The sequence below is a fragment of the Arvicola amphibius genome, chromosome 3 (genome assembly GCF_903992535.2).
Source record: "Arvicola amphibius chromosome 3, mArvAmp1.2, whole genome shotgun sequence".
Taxonomy (NCBI): Eukaryota; Metazoa; Chordata; class Mammalia; order Rodentia; family Cricetidae; genus Arvicola; species Arvicola amphibius.
In genome coordinates this window covers 5,230,593-5,250,862 of record NC_052049.1, presented here as the reverse complement: position 1 = coordinate 5,250,862, position 20,270 = coordinate 5,230,593, and the positions used below count along the sequence as shown (strand labels likewise).

Below are 20,270 nucleotides of genomic sequence, written 5' to 3'. Positions count from 1 at the left end.
ATGCAGAGAGGAAAGGAGAGAGAGAGAGAGAGAGGAAAAAGAGAAAAAAGAATAGTCAAGGAAGGGAGCCAGTCACCCAGCCATCCAGCAAGCCACAAAGTAAGGGTAAGATTTACAGAAGTAACAGGAAGGGAAAGCCCCAGAGGCAAAAGGTAGATGGGATAATGTAAATTAAGAAAAGCTGACAAGAACAAGCCAAAATAAGGAAAGACATTTATAAGTAATAGTAAGACTCCATGCGTGATTGATTTGGGTGCTGGTTGGTAGGCCCCCAAAAGAGCAAAAACATCATACAACACAAATGTATATCCATTAAGATCAATTCTATTCATTAGGAAATCTCTGTCTTCTGTTTTGAGGAGATTAATAACCAGGTCTACAGAGAATCCAAGCAGGAAGAAAACAATGACTCATACATATGGCAAACCCGACCTTTGTTAGCATATATCGCTGGCCACATCTTAGACATTTTTTAAAAAGCAGAACTTTCCCACGCAGCATCCTTTCTTTGCTATTAACTAGAATGAAAATTAAAGCTGGAAGCACAGACTTTATTTACCATGTAATCTAGAGGTATATTCATTCATTTCTCTCTTATTTTCTCTAACGTTCATGTTGACATCCAAAATGATTAACTTAATATTCTCCACCATGGATTCACTAGAGTTTGATAAGATCTGAATTGTTAGCAAAGATTTTTACTACAATTTACACAATCATGGAGGTTGTAGTCAGAATGAATCATTTGATGTGTTTTAAGGGTTGATGAAGTAAACTTTTAAGGCATTTGTAGGATTTTTCTTCTGTATGAACTATATCATGTGTTGAGTAAGGCTATAAAGATTCGAAGTCTTTGCTACATTCCCCACACTTTTACGAATTGCCTTCAGAATGAATTTTTGTTTTTGTTTTATGTCGTCTAAGTGTTGAAGATGAGGAAAACCTTCTGTCACAGTCTTCACACTTGTAGGGGTTCTCTCCAGTATGAAGTCTCTTGTGTTTCCTAAGGGAGGAGTGATAACGAAAGGCTTTGTGACATTCCTCACACTTGTAGGGTTTCTTTCCAGTATGAATTGTTTGATGTTCCTGAAAATCCCTAGAATAGTAAAACCGTTTGTCACACTCTGCACACTTGTAGGGATTGTCTTCAGAATGGATTGTTTGATGTCGCCTAAGGGATGAACATGTGGAAAAACATTTGCCACACTCCTCACACTTATATGGCTTCTCTCCAGTGTGGACTCTCTGATGTTGATGAAGGTGTGCAAAGTAGGAAAACCTTTTGCCACACTCTTCACACTTGTAGGGATTGTCTTCACAGTGAATTGGTTGATGTCGCCTAAGAGATGAACATGTGGAAAAACATTTGCCGCACTCCTCACACTTGTATGCCTTCTCTCCAGTGTGGACTGTCTGGTGTTGATGAAGGTGTGCAAAGAAGGAGAACCTTTTGCCACACTCTACACACGTGTAGGGACTGTCTTCAGAATGGAAGATTTGGTGTTTTCTAAGGGATGAAACAGAGTAAAAATACTTGCCACACTTTGCACACGTGTACGTTTCCTCTGCGGTATGAGCTGCCTTGTCCTCAAAGAGGAAGGCAGGCCTAGTATATCCTCTCCCTCGTACTTTCCGCCTGCGGGGTTTCTCTCCAGTATGAACTGCCTTGTGGTTCTTAAGGGATGAGTGGTAAAGAAACGTCTCGTGACACTCTTCACACTGGTATGGTTTCCCTCCACAAGGAGTGCTTTGATGCTTCTTCAGTAAGGAAGGGTCATAAAAAGCTCTGCCACATTCTTCACACTTGTAGGGTTTCTCCCCAGAATGAATTCTCTGATGTTGCTTCAGCAGTGAAGGATAGTAAAATGATCTGCCACAGTCTCCACACTTGTAGGTTTTCTCATCAGTGTGATTTTTCTGATGTATAAAAAGTGATGAGCGAGTACAGAAGGCCTTGTGACATTCTTCACAGGTGAAGGGTTTTTCTCCAGTATGAAGTCTCTTGTGTATAGAAAGTGTTTTATAAGAACTAAGGGCCTTACCACATTCTTCACACTTGTAGCGCTTCTCCCTTCTATGAATTCTCCAGTGTTGAATGTGTAGTGAGTTACAGTCAATGGCCTTGTCGTAAACATGATACTCACTGAATTTTGTTCCTGTTGAGCCAAGTTGAGACATGAACAAAGGCTAGAAAATATTCTTCATACTTAATGTTTATCTATTTAAAAGGAAACACTTACTCAAACATATTGAAGCATCAGTGATAAACTGTAACAGGAATTCTAATTGTTCTCAACAATAAAAACTTGGAGTCAGCTATTGGGGTGCAAGCTGAAGGGTCAGAGAAGCAGAGCGGCCAGCCACTAGAGTCCTTACCTCTACTAATGCCCAGACAAAAGGGCATTAGACAAAATGTTTTTAGATTGCCTCCTCAGACTTCATCCTGAGACTCACTGCTCCTCAGACTGCAATGAGCTCCTGTAGCCTCCTGCCTTATATTCCTCTCTTGATCCAGCCATATCTCTTCCTATCTCCACCTGCTTAGTGTTGGGATTAATGGTGTATGACTCCCAAATACTGGGATTTGAAGGTGTGAGCCACCACTGCTTGGCTCTGTTTCTCTTTTAGACTGGATCAATTTTATGTAGCCTTGAACTAACAGAGATCCATCTGCTTCTGTTTCCCAAGTGCTGTCATTAATGGTCTATGCCACCACTACCTAGCCTCTATGGCTAACTAGCGTAGTTAGCTCTATACCCTGAATTTCAGGCAAGCTTCATTTGTTAGATTATAAACAAAATATCACCACAAGAAACTACAGTATATTTTAAAATCTCTAGGCACTAAGTATAAATGATAAAATATTGGAGGTAGAAATAATCTATCCTTCTACTAGAATAAGGGCACATCCAAACAGAACATAGACATAATGGCGTATTATTCGAAGTTTAATAGCAAAGTAATTTGTGTAAGGGCACTGGGCATTTTACTAACAGAAATAAACCCATTAAACAATAGAGGTATCCTATGTCTGGACACTCATGAAATTATAAATTAGCCAATCCGGGAAAGGAGACAGTTAACTGTGGCTGTGTGAATGTCAGGCACCATCTAAATACAAACTTTTTATCTTCACATATAATTTTATTTTGAAAGGCACAAAATATAAGCTGTACAAGAAGTAGATGGTTCAAGAAAAGATTAAATTGGCCGGGCGGTGGTGGCGCACGCCTTTAATCCCAGCACTCGGGAGGCAGAGGCAGGCGGATCTCTGAGTTCGAGGCCAGCCTGATCTACAAGAGCTAGCTCCAGGACAGGCTCTAGAAACTACAGGGAAACCCTGTCTCGAAAAACCAAAAAAAAAAAAAAAAAAAAAGAAAAGAAAAGATTAAATTTATAGATCAAAAAGTCAGGTCAGTATTTTTATGGTTTTTTTTTTTTTTTTTGGACAACAAGAAAATATATGCCTCAAACATATCAAGTCACAATTAAAAAAAAAAAAACTTCAAGTTCATCTGTGTATTACACAAATTTTGCTAAGACAGCGTATTTGTCAATGAATAGATTAAAAAATTATTTATTTCCTTTTTTGGTTTTTGCTGTTTGAAGACAAGGTTTCTCAGTGTAGACCTCACTGTCCTGAAGCTCACTGTCTAGTCAGGATGGTCACAAACTTAGAGATTCACCTACCTCTGCCTCCCAAATGCTGGGATCAGTGAAGAAAGCCACCATGCCAGACAATAAAATTACATATTTCTAAGACAAAACAGCTATTGTGCACTAAACAGAGAAACAATGAACAAGGCATGAAAAGAAGAAGCTTGTGCTTACCAATAAAGTGGAAATGCACAGAGCACAATTCATAGACAGTTTATAATCTTTCACTGTCATTATGGACTTTATCAATGTGTCCTATCTATTCCCTGAAATATGTAGGGAGGGTATAATAAATAATAGTCTATACATACCTCCAAAATAATACCAAAGTGCAAAGTAAAAAAAAATTTAGAACCCATAAATTTTTGAAAACTTAGTGGTGAGCTATTAAGTACATACTCATAGCTCCAGAAAGGTTTAGTCTTTGAACATATATACACAAAGGGCATGCTCTTTAATTTCTTATTACTGAGTGTCTGATAAATAAAAACTTTAGAAGATATCTTCATCAAAACAAAGAACTCTGATGGGGTCACTTTCCTCAGCATGCATGACATGAGAGAAACTCATCTGTGAGGTTAGTTTCTTACAGTGGTTTCACACCTACATGTTTAGAAATATGTGCAATTTTTCATATGTGTAGAACACAGTACAGAGTCTGTTACTGAACTGCCCAAAGTGACTGGATTTTCCCTGAGTTTTATCTGGTTGCTTCCCCAACTAAACAATTGTGCTGAGAAAATGTTCTCAGGCAGCCTCCCTGGCAGCTGTGGAAGATCCACTGTTTTACATCACAGAACAAATTGTTTGAGTCAGTGGAACTAAACATTTGGATTTTAGGCTCCCAGCCTGTGTCTGGTATGATGTAATTGTGGGCTTGGCTTTATAAACCCAATTAAACTAGGATTAGACAGTGCTGGGATGACTAATGTATTTCCTTCCTGACACAAACCCAACCTTGTCCTGATCCTCCAATGGGGCAGGTGTGGGTATTTTTGTCTGGTCCAGATTCTGGTAAAAATCCCGACAGGGACTCCTTCCCTGGGAATCCTTCTGAGAGTAAAGATGTTGACTGAAGATGTAACAGATAAAAATTTTCAGTTAAATCCACATCCTTTGTCATTTCTGTGGATGCTGAATGAGTGATTTTGCATACTCCCCTCCCCTCCATTATGTTGTCTCAGCTATTGTTCTGTGCCTTATTTCTTGCTTTTCCTGATGACCCTTGTCAGCCAATCTCTTAGCTCACGTTGGATTCAAGACAGCTGGAAGCTGTGAGTTCCTCTGTCTTTCTGTCTGTCCTCCATGAGCAGTGCCAATATCCTTTCTCAGGCTGTATTAGTGGGCCTGGGAATCTCCATGTCTACTACCCTATAACCTCCCCATCCCTGGCGCTGAGCTCCCCCTTATGGTATTCTTTATGATGATACAAGCTACTTAATGTATGTCTGCAGTATTGTAGGTATGTAGGACACAAAAGAAAAGACTGCCAAATTTTGCCAACACAAGGTGGGACAGGCTTTCAGAATATCCTGATTCACAGAAAAGTTGGTCAGATATGCTAGACTGAAGACAGAATCATCCGCCTTGCAGAGGAACCTTGGTTGATTGTCCAGGCAGTCAGTTGTTTCCATCATTTCTCACATTTTTTTGGAAGTCACTTGCTTGCACTTCCTGTTTGCTCAGGTAATATTATTTCCTTGTCAAATCTCTGATGGAGTGTAGGGCCCGGGTCTGCCCTTGTTCCTGGGGCTCATCTTGAGGACAGTTTCTGGTCAGATGACTAAGCATCCTGTTTGTTCCTGTGCTCCCTCTGCCCTGCCTGGTGATTTGTTGTAGGGCATTGTTGACTCTATTGTTGGTATGGTAATTTCCCACCTGCCTGGGTGGAATTCCTTAGGCAGGAGTGGGGTATATAAGATTTTCACCAAGGCTAAATAAGCGGCATTCGGCTGATCTCCTTCCGAATGACCCAGGTCTCTTTGTGTGTTCTTTCAATCTCCAGGCCCTTGTCCGACTCGCGTAAGGTACAGTGGCATGCGAACTGTACCGAGGGGGTAACACAGAATCGGGTGCTACAATTGGAGGCCCCAGTGAGATCATCAACTACAGTCGGAGACCCATCTGCGAGATCGGGAAGTAGGGATTCCTGAGAGGTTGCCCTCGGAAGTCTGGCCAGCAGGTAAGGAATTGAGTGGTGAGGGTGTATTGGTTATGGGTGCAAGTAATTCTGTTCCAGTGTTAAGGGGCCGGTTAACAGGCCAGTTGTAAAGTCTTTTGGAGAAACAAGGCACCAGCATTAAAGTTGAGACAGCACAAGAGATCGTTAAGACGGTTTTAGAGTTTAGTCCCTGGTTTCTACATGCAGGGGGTTTTAATATTACTGATTGGGAGCAGGTAAAGGCTGACCTTCAAAATGCTCTAAAAGAGCAAGGGCCAGAAGAATTCCCCATAGCAATATTTTCGCTATGGCGCTTAGTCAGAGATGCTTTTCTCAGTGATGATGTTAAAGTAAAAGAGCAATTAGAGAATTTGAACAAAACCCTTGAGGAGATTCAGGAAGAAGAATCTGTGAGTTCTATTAAGAGTTTTGAGGAACAGGAAGTTAAGAGTATTAGAAGGGATATAGAACAGGAAGAAGAAATTTTAGAAAAGGAGATCGCACTGATATAAAAGAAGTTAGAAAAAGAGGAAAGGAAGGAAGCAAATAGAGATGTCTCCATGAGACCTCCGCCTCAAAATACATTTCTTGACACTTCAAATCCTTATACCAATGCTTCTGCCCCTATAGACTTAGAGGCAGAAATCCGAGAGATCCAAAACAGATTAAATAATCTAAGTAGAGAGAGGCAGATTTATCCTGTTGTGGAAACTATTGATCCGCAAGGACAGAAGGTCAGGCAGCATAACCCCCTGGCCTTTAAGGATATTAAGCAGTTAAAAGAAGCAGTTATGGACTATGGACCTCATGCTCCTTTCACTATAGCTTTTTTGGAATCCTTTGCAGAACTCAACCTTATACCCAATGACTGGATGCAGCTTTGCAGGGCTTGTCTTTCAGGGGGAGATTATTTGTTATGGAGAGGTGAAATGCAGGAAAATTGCAAAAAGACAGCACGGAAAAATGCCGAGGCGGAAAAATGCCGAGGCGGGTTTCCCCCAGCATAACCTTGACAAGTTAACTGGTGAAGGACAGTATGATGGTTTAGCAGCACAGATTGCATATGATCCTTGTCTTATTATTTTTGTCAAGAGGTTTTACACCCCCATAGAAATGGAAATTTAAATGTCTTTATCTGGTTATGCAGGGACATTTATGGCACTCAAGTGATGGGTAGGGTAATTAATTGTTTCTGCCCTTAAGGAAGATCAAGGTGGAGCCAGGTTAAGGAATTGTTTTCAATATGGAAGGTCAGGACACAACAAAAGGAACTGCCCTGCAGGTAAAGGGATGGTTAATCAGCCCAGGAAAAAAGCCAGGTGTAGTGGCACGAGCCTTTAATCCCAGCAACTAGAGACAGAGACTGGTGGAACTCTATAAATTTAAGACCAGCCTGGTCTACCAAGTGGTCCAGGAACAACTAGAGGCAGGATGCATAGTGACATCCACTTCTCCCTGGAATACTCTTATCTTTGTTATTAAGAAAAAGTCTAGTAAATGGAGGTTGCTGTAAGATCTTAGAGCAATAAAAGATTATGGACATTCTGCAGGGGAATCCAGACCCAACCTCCTTTCATGAGTTGACACCTCAGGCAAGGAAATGTATTACTTTAATTGAGAAAAAGCTTGCCTCTGCTCATACTCATTATATATTGACTATAGTCAGCCGTTGCTATTGATAATTTTTCCCTCTCAGCGTAGTCCTACTGGAGTTTTTTGGCAGCAAGGACCCATCCTATTGCTACATGAACACGTGTCACCTGTAAAAATTATCTCATGCCCATCAGCTGTGCTACGTGTTATTCAGAAAGGGTATAAACTTAGTTTGCAAACCTTTGGAATGTTACCTGATGAGGTTATTATGCCTTATACCCAGGCAGAAATAACTTGGTTACAAAATTTTGCTGAAGATTGGACCTTGTTTTTATGCACTAATCCCTGCAAGTTTGATAATCATTATCCTTCTGATAAGTTGGTCACCTTTTTCAAAAATCATCCTGTGTGTTTCCCTAAAGTTATTTCTTTGCAGCCTCTGGCAGGGGCTCGGAATGTGTTTACTGATGGATCTTCCACAGGGAGAGCTGTGGTAGCTTCCCCTCCTGATTTTGATATTCAGCCTGTTGATACTAAATCTGCTCAGGTGGCTGAATTGATCGCTGTACAAATGGCATTAGAGAAATATGCTGATATTCCATTTAACCTTTTTACTGATAGTCAATATATAAGCAAAATTCTTGCACCTTTGGAAACTGCAGCTTATATTGCCTCTGTATCTCGAGTCCAGACGCAGTTATTGGCTATTCAAACTTTGCTTTGGGCCCGGTCTGTTCCCATTTACGTAGGGCATTGACAGGCTCATACTGACCTCCCTGGTCCCTTGAGCGAGGGGAATGCATTGGCTGATCAGCTTACCCGCCAAATTTGTGCGGTTAGTCTAGAATCTTATGAAGCCGTGGAAAAAGCTCATAATCGTTTTCATCTCAATGCTGGGTCGTTAAGATTTCATTTTAAGATATCTCGAGAGCTAGCCACTGACATTGTTAAAAAATGTTCTCTGTGTACAGAACTTTTAACTGTTCCCCATTTGGGAGTTAATCCTCGTGGGCTTGCTCCTAATCATTTATGGCAAATGGATGTTACCCATGTTCCTTTTGGGCGTTTGCAATATGTTCACGTAACCGTGGATACATATTCTCATCTTATTTTTGCCTCAGCTCATACAGGAGAAAAATTACGTGATGTTAAAAGTCACTGTCTCCAGGCCTTTGCCTACATGGGAGTTCCAAAAACTGTAAAAACTGATAATGGGCCAGCCTACACCAGCTCTGGCTTTACTAAATTTTGTTCTGACTTTTTCATTTCCCATAAAACGGGAATACCTTATAATCCTCAAGGACAAGCTATAGCGCATCGTACGCTCAAAGCCTATCTGCATAAAACAAAAAAGGGGGAATATGGTTCCACCCCTAGAGACCATTTGTCTTTTATTTTATACATTTAAAATTTTTTGACTGTTGATGCTCAATGTCAGTGCCGCTGCTGACCGGCACTGGCGGCCAGATTCTTCTGGGATGCCTCATGTTAAATGGAAGAATCTAGCAGATGGCACCTGGTATGGTCCAGATCCTGTACTGGTGTGGGGAAGAGGGGCTGTTTGTGTTTTCCCACAGGATGCTGACAATCCAATATGGGTACCTGAGCGTCTGGTGCGTGCTGTGGATTTTCCAGTCCAGAAGCCTGAAGACAGGACAGAGCCAAGAGATCAAGTAGATACTGGCTTGTCAACTGAAGAGTTGCTGGGATCCTGAGGAGCTAGCTGTGGTGGTCCTAGTGCTAAGGACCTATCTACCCATCCCGTGATAATGCAGCCATTGCTGAGGCTGCCAGAGCAGCTAGAGCTGCTGGATTTTCCATTAGTCAGTCAGTTGCTTCTGCTTGCACAATGGATACCCTCTCAGGGCAGGTTGTAAATGCCTTGCCATTCAAATTGAGCTAAATTTACAAATGAATATTGCAGTTATTGCTGTTTTTCTTGGACCCTGGAGTATACAATTTACTAATTGGCTCTTGAGATTATTCTAGTTTACTATACCAGGGTTCCTTTCACCAGTGCTGAGACCGTACTTAAAGGACTCCAATTTGGGCAGACTTATTAAGCAGGCACAGTCTCCTAAGGAATGCTTATATGCTGGAGCATCATCTTCATGGTTTCATGGTGCCAGAGCCAAAGGCAAACTCAGGTCAATGTTGCCACGTGGCAAGTCCTCTTAGCAATTGCCCCAGAGAATCTTTCAGCACAAATCTGGCTGAACTCGGTGATGGGTGACTAGTGAGCCAATGACGGGAAAGGTTTTTGGGGGGCTACCCCAACCTAAGACAGGAAATGTGTTTTGGCCTGGATGCTTTCCCATGACGAGTAAGGGGTATTGCCTGACGTCCAATGCCACCCAAGACAGGCCTAGTCATAATTTATATAAAAGGGGGACCTGTAGGGCCCGGGTCTGCCCTTGTTCCTGGGGCTCATCTTGAGGACAGTTTCTGGTCAGATGACTAAGCATCCTGTTTGTTCCTGTGCTCCCTCTGCCCTGCCTGGTGATTTGTTGTAGGGCATTGTTGACTCTATTGTTGGTATGGTAATTTCCCACCTGCCTGGGTGGAATTCCTTAGGCAGGAGTGGGGTATATAAGATTTTCACCAAGGCTAAATAAACGGCATTCTGCTGATCTCCTTCTGAATGACCCAGGTCTCTTTGTGTGTTCTTTCAATCTCCAGGCCCTTGTCCGACTCGCGTAAGGTACAGTGGCGCGTGAACTGTACCGAGGGGGTAACACAGAATCGGGTGTTACAATGGAGTTGATAGTTACAGTTTTCCTTGTTACCAGATTCAGAAAAGAAATGCACTAAAGAAGTTTAAAGTGTATGGGGGTGAGAGTATTAAAAGATAATTTTAGTAATGAACGTTTTAATAGAAAATGAATTAGGTATATCATTTTGGAATCACAAAGACAGAATAGATAATAGAGTATTTTTTTCTGAATTTGTCAATTGTTTTTGGACATTTTTAATATAATTATTGACTGTATATATTGTATATAGTTATTGTACTTATTGTATATAATTTTTCTTATGTAAGTTATAACCTTCTTTTTTATTTTAGCAAAAAAGTGGGAAATGTGATATTTTGTTTGTGCTTTAACAAATAAAGCTTGCCTGGAGATCAGCGAGCAGAGCTAGCCACTAGTTAACCAGAGTGACCAGACAGTGGCGGCACACACCTTTAATCCCAGACCTTGGGTGGAGGAAACAGAAAGTGATATACCTGGGCAGAGAGAGATAAGGTAGATGGAGACAGGAGCTTGGTCCCTTTCAGTCTGAGGATTTGGTAGACGTAAGAAGTCTAATGGCTGGCTCATTTACTTCTTTGATCTTGCATTATTTACTCCCAATATCTGATTTGGGGTTTTTATTATTAAGATCAATTAGAATTCATGCTACATGCCCTTGCCTCAATGGATAACAGCATAGTGTTCAAACTGGACCAGCAGGACACAAAAGAAAGTGACTGCCAAACTTTGCCAAGACAAGGAAGGAGAGTCCTTAAAATCCCCTGCTTCTCAAAAATGCCTGGTAGAAGCCAGGTATAGTAGCATACACCTTTAATCGCAGAACTTGGAAGGCAGAAGCAGGTGGATCTCTGTAGGTTCAAGGCCAACCTGGTATACAGAGTAAGATCCAGGACAGCCAAAAGTACACAGAGAAACCCTGTCTCAAAAAACAAACAAACAAACAAACAAAAAACAAAACAAAAGAAAGTATTTTCAAGATCTCCTGAGTGTGGAGTGAGCACAAGGGGGAGGGTTTATTGGGAGAGGCGGAGGAAGGAAGGTGAGAGGGGGTTAAATCTATAGCTCAATAAAAAAAATTTTAAATCTTTAAAAAAAATAAAGTTAAAAAAAGTCTGCTACTTTTACTAGGTTTTTAGGCCAAAGATGAATGCCCCAATGTTACAGAAGAACTTTGATTAACTGTCCAGGCAGCCAGATGTAACCATTGTTAGGTAACATTGCACCCTTCTGGGTCTTTGATAGAATTTAAGACTAAATAATTAGACTTAAAGTTTTCCTTAGTTATGATAAAAGGTAAATTATATTAAAAAACATTTATGTCTCACAAAGATAAAATAGATAATAAAATATTTCCTCTAAATTTGCCAAATAAAAAAAGAACTGGTTATTGTAACTATAATGATTACTTGACAACTGGTCTTGTTATATAAAGTTTTACTATGTGAAAATTAAAACCTTCCTTTTTAATTAAACAAAAAGGGGTAAATGCTGTGGAATAATCCTTCTGCACACTGTGAAGATGTGTTGCTTTCATTATTAATAAAAAGCTGATTATCCCAAAGATAGGCAGGAATTTCAGGGCAGAGTGCTGGGAAGAGGAAGGGCTGAGTCAGAGGAGTAAAAAGGATGCAGAGAAAAGAAAAACATGCCATAAGGAGAAAAGGTACCAACACATGGCACAGTGTAAAAAAGACATATAGGTTAATTTAAAATGCAAGAGCTAGTTAATAATAACCCTTAGCTATCAGCTGAATATTTATAATTAATATTGAGTCTCTGAGTAGTTATTTGGGGATGGCTGGTGGGACAAAGCTGATCATGGTCCCAACAAAAAGCTTTGTGCACACTCCTCAGCACTGCTTCCATTACAAATCAGCAAGCCAATGAAAATAAACACTTGTAAGAGTTTGAGAATCAACAGAAGACCTTGAAAGAAGGGAACACAAGATCTCTGTTCAATTGAACTCATTGGTAAGATTAGCCATGATGCTTCCTATAGGGCTAACAAAAGTGGTTATCTTGACAAGATATGAAACAAAACATTTTACTAGCTCTGACATATCTGAGAATAATGGGTTTATACACAAAAGTCTTTAATTTCTTTCACAACTTGTGACTAGAATATATCCAAATAACAATAAGAAGCGGAGTGGTGGAGGTGTATGCCTTTAATCCCAACATGTGGAAGGCAGAGGCAGATGGTTCTCTGTGAGGTGGAGGCTAGCCTGGAATAGAGAGCTAGTTCCAGGACAGTTAGGAATATACAGAGAAACCTTGTCTTGAAAAATAAAAAACAAAACCAAACAAAACAAAAGCAGACATAACATATGATAAACATATTAACTTGAAAATATATACATATATACATATATATATACACATCCCCCAAAATGGAGAATTAAACTCACTAACTGCCATAAAAGAGAGGCACATAATCACTGTGCCCAGACTGGTTTGATGGGTGTCCCTGAATCAACAGTGTAAGGCCCTGTAGGTCATCCTGTCCTACTCTTTCTAGGTCTAATGATCAGGTAATGCTGAAGTAACTGGTAGTAAAAAGGTTAAAAAAACAAAACAAAACAACCAAACAGCTTCTGTTAAGTTACTGTACTTAATGGCCTTCTGTTGCTGCCTGCCTCTCTATGATGGAATTGCGGGTTCGGCTTTATAAACCCAATCATGCTCACTTTGCTAAAGACATCTTTCTGGCATGAGTCTGCTCTCAACCTCTGCAAATAAGTGACTCTCAGTCTGACCAGCACTGAGTTCTCCGTCCCTGAGTCTTACATGACAATGGAGACCCAACAAAAAGAAAAACCTTGGAGGTCACTGTAAATAGAAGCACACCTCGCTGTTGGGGAGATACAAAGCTTAAGAGACTTAAACCATCATAAACGTCTGAGAGATGTGCTTTGACAACAAAGACCTGAAGGAGAGACCTAAAGAATGATTCCCATGGTATCATGTTTCAAGGCACATGGCAAAGCCTGACTTTCTGTTGGATACTTGGACCTCAACTCTGCCACTAAACCCCTCAGTCCTACACACCTGGGTGCACGATAGCTGCTGCTTGTCTCTTCCCATTTGAAGGCCCTTGTCTTTGCTCCAGAAATGTCACCAGGTGTGGTTTAGAGACAGCAAGACCTGATTATAGAAAAAGGAAACAAGACTGTTTGAGTGTCCTTCTACTGGGAATTGGCATACCCCTTCCAATACACCATTTATAAGGAAAGAGGTGAAGTAATAAATAGTTACAGATAATCAGATTCTAAAATGTTCTCTGACAAGATCAGTACAATACATAAATTAATTTATAACATCCAGATTCTGAGTTTCATTTAATGGAAACAAGTAATAAAGCAGAATTCTGTAGCACTTTAACTAAAAAGTATGTTCCATGTCTCATGCCATTGAATTTTTAACAGTACCACTAGACTAAAGGAAACAACTATCCAACACAGAAAGGCTAGACACAAAAAGAGAAAAGTAAAAATTTTTTTTAGTAATTTAATTTTTTTTGGTGTTTTGCCTGCATGTATGTCTTTGTAAGAATGTCACATCTTAGAATTATAGACAGTAATAAGCTGCCATGCTAGGAATTGAACTCTGGTCCTCTAAAAGAGCAGCCAGTGCTCTTAACTACTGAGCAACCTCTCCAGTCCCAAAGTGCTACTAAACACAGCAATCTCCCTAATTTTCTGAAATCGAGGGACAGGACTCCCACTGTTGAAATGCTCTCAAGAGATATTGTACAGAAGGAGTAAGCTATATGTTAATAGCTTAGAATTCACTATAGATGAGATGCTCACCAAGGAATTCAAGGTGGCTGTAATTCTCCAACATCACATCCCTGTACAGATTCCACTGAGCAGGCTCCAGACATTCCCTCTCTTTTGGAGAGAACTCGATGGCCACATCCCAGAAGGACAGCATTTCCTGAAATAAAGATCAGTGAATGATACCACACATTAATTTAATTAAAACCATAAATAATAGAAATACTAAGATACATTGGGATGGATAGTTTTCCTGTGAACTGAACACTAGCTGGGGCCATTTGAGAAGAGAAAAGCATAATTGAGAAAATGTCTCCCTAAGACTGCCCTGTAGGGAAGCCTATAGCATTTTCTTAACTAATGATTGTTAGAACACAGCACAGCCCACTATGGGTGGTGCCACTCCCCTGAGCACGCAGTTCTATCCACTTTAGGAATGCTCGCTGGGCAAGTGGCCTTGGCTCCAATTCTTGCCTCAGGTTCCTGCCTTGACTTCCCTCAGTGATGGACTACACCTGAAGGTGTAGTCTAAAATAAATGCTTTCTTCTCTGAGCTGTATTTTGTCATGGTCTTTATCACAAGAATAGAAACCCTAACACAGGCATCATGTGTCTGTGGACACAAATCTAGATTTTTCCCAGGATGAAAGAGTTAGAAATGCTTCTTACACAGGTATTAATGTTCCTCAGACATGTCTGAAGTGGTCACATGATCTCACGCTGGACCCACTGGGAGGAAAGACAAGGTAAACAATCCCATAAGCCCAGTTGGACATGATACATTTCAGGCACAAATGTAAAATGAATGCATCCACAGAACACGTATTTAGCGTCATGTGCTACTACACACCACACACATATGTATTCCTCACAGGAGAAAGTCACAGTGAAGGAGAAGGGATTTCTGAACAGTTCGTGCACACAATCATGACAGTGAAGTGTAATGAAAATACAGAGTCTGATGCAGCAGCTCTGGCTGTGCTGTGGGCGCAGGATTTCTACAGAGTTCAGTAATGATGCAGATGGCAGTGACACGGGACATGAGAAGGAGCAGGCAAGGGGAAGAACTCACAGACTAAATATCATTTAAGTATCTGATCATGTGAGAAAATAGGCAAGTACAGGACTAACAATACTGCTTGAGAATTTAGAATAGAATACACATCACTTGATGTTTTCGTCATTTTCCCTTTCTACCTTTTCTCTGACAGGTACTGATGGAGGGGCTTGCGGTATTCCTAAGCATGTTTGTACACAGGACACCTGAGCATCAGTGTGCATAGCTGAGAAAAATAATTGCTGATGCTATTTTCACATTTCAAAATTTCCTAATTTTAGAATTTATGCTCTTCATATTTTATTGTGTAAAGTCCCAGGATGATCTATGAAAAAAATCACACATTAGTTTTCCTTTATATCAATACAGAAAATGCCAGCAATTTATGTAATAATGAGATATTTTGAAATCATTTCATGGTTAAGTTTTAGATCCTGTCTCTCAATTTTGAATGATCACTTCAAACACTATCTTCCAGGTTTGTAAAATGTACCCTCAAACCAGGCGGTGGTGGCGCATGCCTTTTATCCCAGCACTCAGGAGACAGAGGCAGCCGGATCTCTGTGAGTTCAAGGCCAGCCTGGACTACAAGAGAGCTAGTTCCAGGAAAGGCTCCAAAGCTACAGAGAAACCCTGTCTGGGGGAAAAAAAAAGTACCCTTCATAATGCTTACAGACGTCCAACATCTGGAGCTTCTCACTCCTTTCACACTGTCCCAGAATAAAGTAGGCAATTTTCTTTGGGCCACCGACCAGCTCCCAAATACTGACACAGAGACTTTTCATTAATTATGAAAGCTGGTATTTAGTTTACTCTTGTTCCACTCGCTCTTAGAATTTAATTTAACCTGTGTCTTGGCATCTATGTTTTCTTCAGACCTCTCACTTTTCTTTCATTCTGCCTGTGCTCCTTTTCTTCACGCTGCCTGTCTGGCTGAGTGGCCCCTCTCTCTCTGTCTCCTCTTCCTCTTCCTCTCTGCTGGGAAGTCTTACCTATACCTCCTCCCTAGCTATTGGCCATTTAGTTTTATCTCAGATCAATCAGGTCCCTTAGGCAGGCAAGGTAAACAAATGCAACACATCTTTACATAGCTAAAGTCATATTCCACAGCAAGGAAGTCCCCAAGTGTTGGCTTCCTGATGTCACTGGTCCATTGAAGAAATTACATCTCCAACTCCTGTGCTTTGTGATTCTTTTATTTTTTAAGCTTATGATTTTATTGTCTTCATAATAAGATCAGCTCAAAACTGGATCACCTGTCCCATTGTCTTCTAAATGCTTCCCAGCACCCTCCCAATCTGTAGTTGGGCTCAACACACTCCAGCCTCAGCACCATCTCTGCTGTGGTTTTAGTCTTTCTCTGGAAAATAGGCTGTCTACCCATCATAGCCTCTGTTTCCTGTCCCAGCACTGCTTTCCCTGAGCATACAAAGAATCCTTGATCTTCTTGTACTGTATCATTTTACGTGGGGTTGGTCCTGGTGACACTTCTTGCAGAACATACGGGGGATCTTAGAAAAGTTCACCGTGTTGGTGGGAATGATACGGGCACAGCTTTACAATCTCGATGTTTAACGTATTTCTATTTTATATGAGTTTCAGTTCATTATATTTAACATATTGGTGAGATCATGTGTAATTTACATGTATCTACCTGAAATAGCGTCCAGTTTTACCAGTTGTCACAATTAGTAAGACTGTATCTGTTTTCTAAAATATAGGTATGTAACCGGGCAATGGTAGTGCATGCCTTTAATCCCAGCACTTGGGAGGCAGAGGCAGGCAGAGCTACTTCCAGGACAGGTAGGGCTATTACACAGAGAAACCCTGTCTCAGGAAACCAAAAATAGGATGTGTGTGTATATATGTGTGTGTGTGTGTGTGTGTGTTTGTGTGTATGATTTACCCCTCTATCTCCTCATTGCAACTTCTCTCATGTCCCCCAACAGTCTGTCTCAAATATATGGTATATTCTTCTCTAATTATTATTGTTACACACATGCACAGACACAGCACAAAAATATAGGTGTGTGTCTCTCTATATATGTATATAGATTTTATATATAAATACACACACACACACACACACACACACACATATATATATATTACACATAAGTGCAAAAATATAATGGCCTAGTTTGTTCAGTGTTACCTATGTGTACGTTTTCAGGACTGACCACTCGTTACTAGATAAATGGTGAGTGGGCTCATCCCTGGGGAAGACTAATTCTCCTCTCTTAGCAGTCCTCATGTGCCTATACTTCTCTGTTAGCCAGCAGACTGCCCCCTGCAGGGGATCTTGTGCCACTGCCATTGTTCAGGGCTTGTTCAAGCAGTCATATTGTTGGGGTATCATGGTTGCAGCTTCCCTTCCCTTTCTAGAAGGCACAACCTCACGACAGACTTCTGGAGCTCCTGACTCTCATAATCAATATGACCCTTCTCCAGACATATTCCCTGAGCCTTCTGCACAGGAATAGTGGTGTGGTGTATCTACTGGGTCAAGGCATCACAAGACAACAGTTCTCTGGATTTGTAAGTTTTAGTTTTCTGTAACGCTCTCTGTGCTGCAGTGAGCAGGGTCTTTAACAGGTAGTGACAGCTACACTTTGGTGTAGGTCTAAGGAAAAGCATCTGGATGCAGTTAGCAACTGTGATGCTTTAGTGGCTCCAGTGTGTTCTTCTCTGTGACTTAGGATCTAAGAAGTCATCAGAGACCACTGCTGCTAATGCCGAGATGTGGGAGACACTGGGGCACCTCTAGGGATCTAATGCCATACTGCTCATGGGTGTGGTTCACGGCCATAACAGCTAAGCAGGACTATTTATTGCTTCTCTGCCTTGCAAAGCACCTTCCAGGACTAAGAAAAGTCACCCTTAGGCAGGAGACCTTCAGGTCAGCTCCGGCTCCAATACCGGGTCTTGTCTCTGAAGGCCAATGTGCTTTCACCATTGGGAAGAGGGAGAAGCTTAACATCACAACTGAAATATAGGGATAACTGAAATATATCCGCCAGAAAAAAAATGATTACATAGAAAATGTCTTTAAATAAAGGGCAGAGTTGAACAGCAATGAGGCCAGCAGATGTTCAAGAACATCTTGAATGAAGCAGTTTGGTGAATAGAACACCCAGTGATTTCTCAAGGGCACAGAAGCTGAACTACTTTAGAAGCATCTTCATAGCTAGTACAGAATGTTACCACCTTTAGAAGAGTGAGTGAAAAAAATAGATCCCACGCTTTAAACCAGGGCAGCGGTTCTCAACGTGTGGGTCATGACCCTTTGGAAAACCTTCATCTCCAAACTTATTCACATTAAATAACTTAGCAAAATTAGTTATGAAGCAGCAAGAGCAAAGGGACAGGACTGCTTGACAAGGACAACCATTGTGGGACAAGCAGACATCCCCGTTCTACAATCACTCAGTCCTGAATTAAGGATGGAGGCCCTATCAAGGGTTAGAAAACCCAGCCGCCAAGGTGAAGTTGCAATTCAGTTTCCCTGTTCCGCATTCCGCTTTGCACCGGGTCCCTCACTCCACACGTCTGCAGCCTGTGTGTTCTCTCACCCTAGTCAAAGCTCTTCTTCTATAGCAGCTGATTCTGGCAGTCTGCATTTCAGAATTTCCCACAAGCGACCTGTTGCGCCAAAGGTTTTTCATCTGTGAATTCTTTAACTGGCAGAGAAAATGAACATAATCAAGACCTCAAGACTGTTACACTAGCCTGGCTACAGAGTACAGGAAGGACCAGAAACCCGTTTGCTCTAAAGATAATGAGAAATCCGACAGCACCCCTGTGAGAATGGGTCAGAAGTGAAGCAGGCTTCCCCACTAAAGCTGCTCAGTGAGCTCCCAGCTTCCCCTCAGGAGCAGGCAGTCAGCTGACCATCCTTAGCTTGCAACCCTGGACCTTGCACTGTCATCTACTCCGCGCTCCCAGGCTGCTCTCCTGTTCCAGAAGCCCAAGGCGGACTCGGGCTGCACGCGGCGTCCTAAGGAAATCATCGCTCAGGGAACAGTCCTTGTCGCCCTCACCCCAGCCCTGACCTGCAACCTCAGGCGTCCCAGCCAGTTGAGCACAGCACCTCCAAGGCAGCTTCTCCCGCCCTCCAACCCAGCCCACGTCTGCTCCCTCCAAGACGGCCCCGCACCCCGCACAGTGCCTCAGGCTGCGCTGCATCCTGGACCAACCTCCAAGTCAGAGACGCAGCAGGAATGCACAGCAGGCGGGACTATCGCCCAACTTTGAGGAAGAAGCACTTGTACCCCCCAAAAGTAGGAAGAGAATTTTCTGGCCCTTTTCCTGTGATGTCACAGTCGCGTGGACTACATGTCCCAGAAGTCTGTGCGAAGGAATTTCTGGAAACCTGGCGTGTTAATGTTTACCCTTTTAGGACTTATGTTTGGCTGCCCACGGTAGAGAGTGGAAGGAAGAAACAGAGTGGGCTGGACAGCTGTTCGGTCTGGGAAAAAAAAAAACCTGTTGCGTGAATATCTGGTTACAGCAAGTTTTATTTTTGCAGAAGCACAAGAGCTGGCCAGTTGGCCTTCTTTCACAAAGTCGGTATTTCAGAGAGCAGCCCCGCATTGCCTTTTGGGGTACTTAAAAAAAAAAAAAAGAGTTAGGGCTAATAGAAAACAGCTGTCGAGATAATTGGCCCTTAGAACGGATGAAATTGAAAAGAAGCTGAAGTCGAATAAAACATCATGTGGGGGGAGACAATCAAATACCTTACTAAGCACCATAACCTCTGCCCTGGAAACCTCTGAGAGTTTCACTTTCGTCTCTTCCTAGGAAACGCAATCCATTCTCTACGTCCCTTAGACTCTACAGTCAGAAGACAGTCAAAGCATCCCAGTTTCCAGTCTGTGCATCAGGCACTGGGCTCCTTTAAGATAACCGGAAACTAATAAAGGTTCATCGAAGCCTGGTGACCTCATGCATAGAAGTATCTGGGATAACTAGGTGCAAACTGTAGATTGTTGTAACAGCTGCTGTCAGGATATCAGGATGGACAGTGAATTAAAGAGTGTCAAATGTGCTAAAACAGGCTACTATGTATTGGGTGGATAAATATCTCAAAACTTTGTCGGTTTGGGGGCCATTTCAGGCTGGGAGATTCGTGTAGGAGAGGTGTTGTGGAATAATCTTTTTGTATACAGTGAAGATGTGTCTTTGCCAGGGTACCTTCTGTTTGGTTTAATAAAAAGCTAAACGGCCAATATACTGGACTTCTAAGCAGAGAGAGCTCTGAGAAGAAGAAAGGG

At 41.7% G+C, this 20,270-nt stretch overlaps 1 protein-coding gene across 1 annotated transcript; it reads right to left on the bottom strand.

The window, feature by feature from the left end:
- Positions 1 to 306: 306 nt before the first annotated feature.
- Positions 307 to 19,329, bottom strand: LOC119810816 (zinc finger protein 58-like). The gene is made up of 4 exons (XM_038324476.1): positions 19,194 to 19,329; positions 13,974 to 14,100; positions 13,213 to 13,308; positions 307 to 2,156 (listed from the first exon to the last, which is right to left on the bottom strand). Exons 2-4 carry the CDS (start codon positions 14,095 to 14,097, stop codon positions 874 to 876), a joined length of 1,503 nt encoding a protein of 500 aa, XP_038180404.1. The 5' UTR covers positions 14,098 to 14,100; positions 19,194 to 19,329; the 3' UTR covers positions 307 to 873.
- Positions 19,330 to 20,270: the final 941 nt, after the last annotated feature.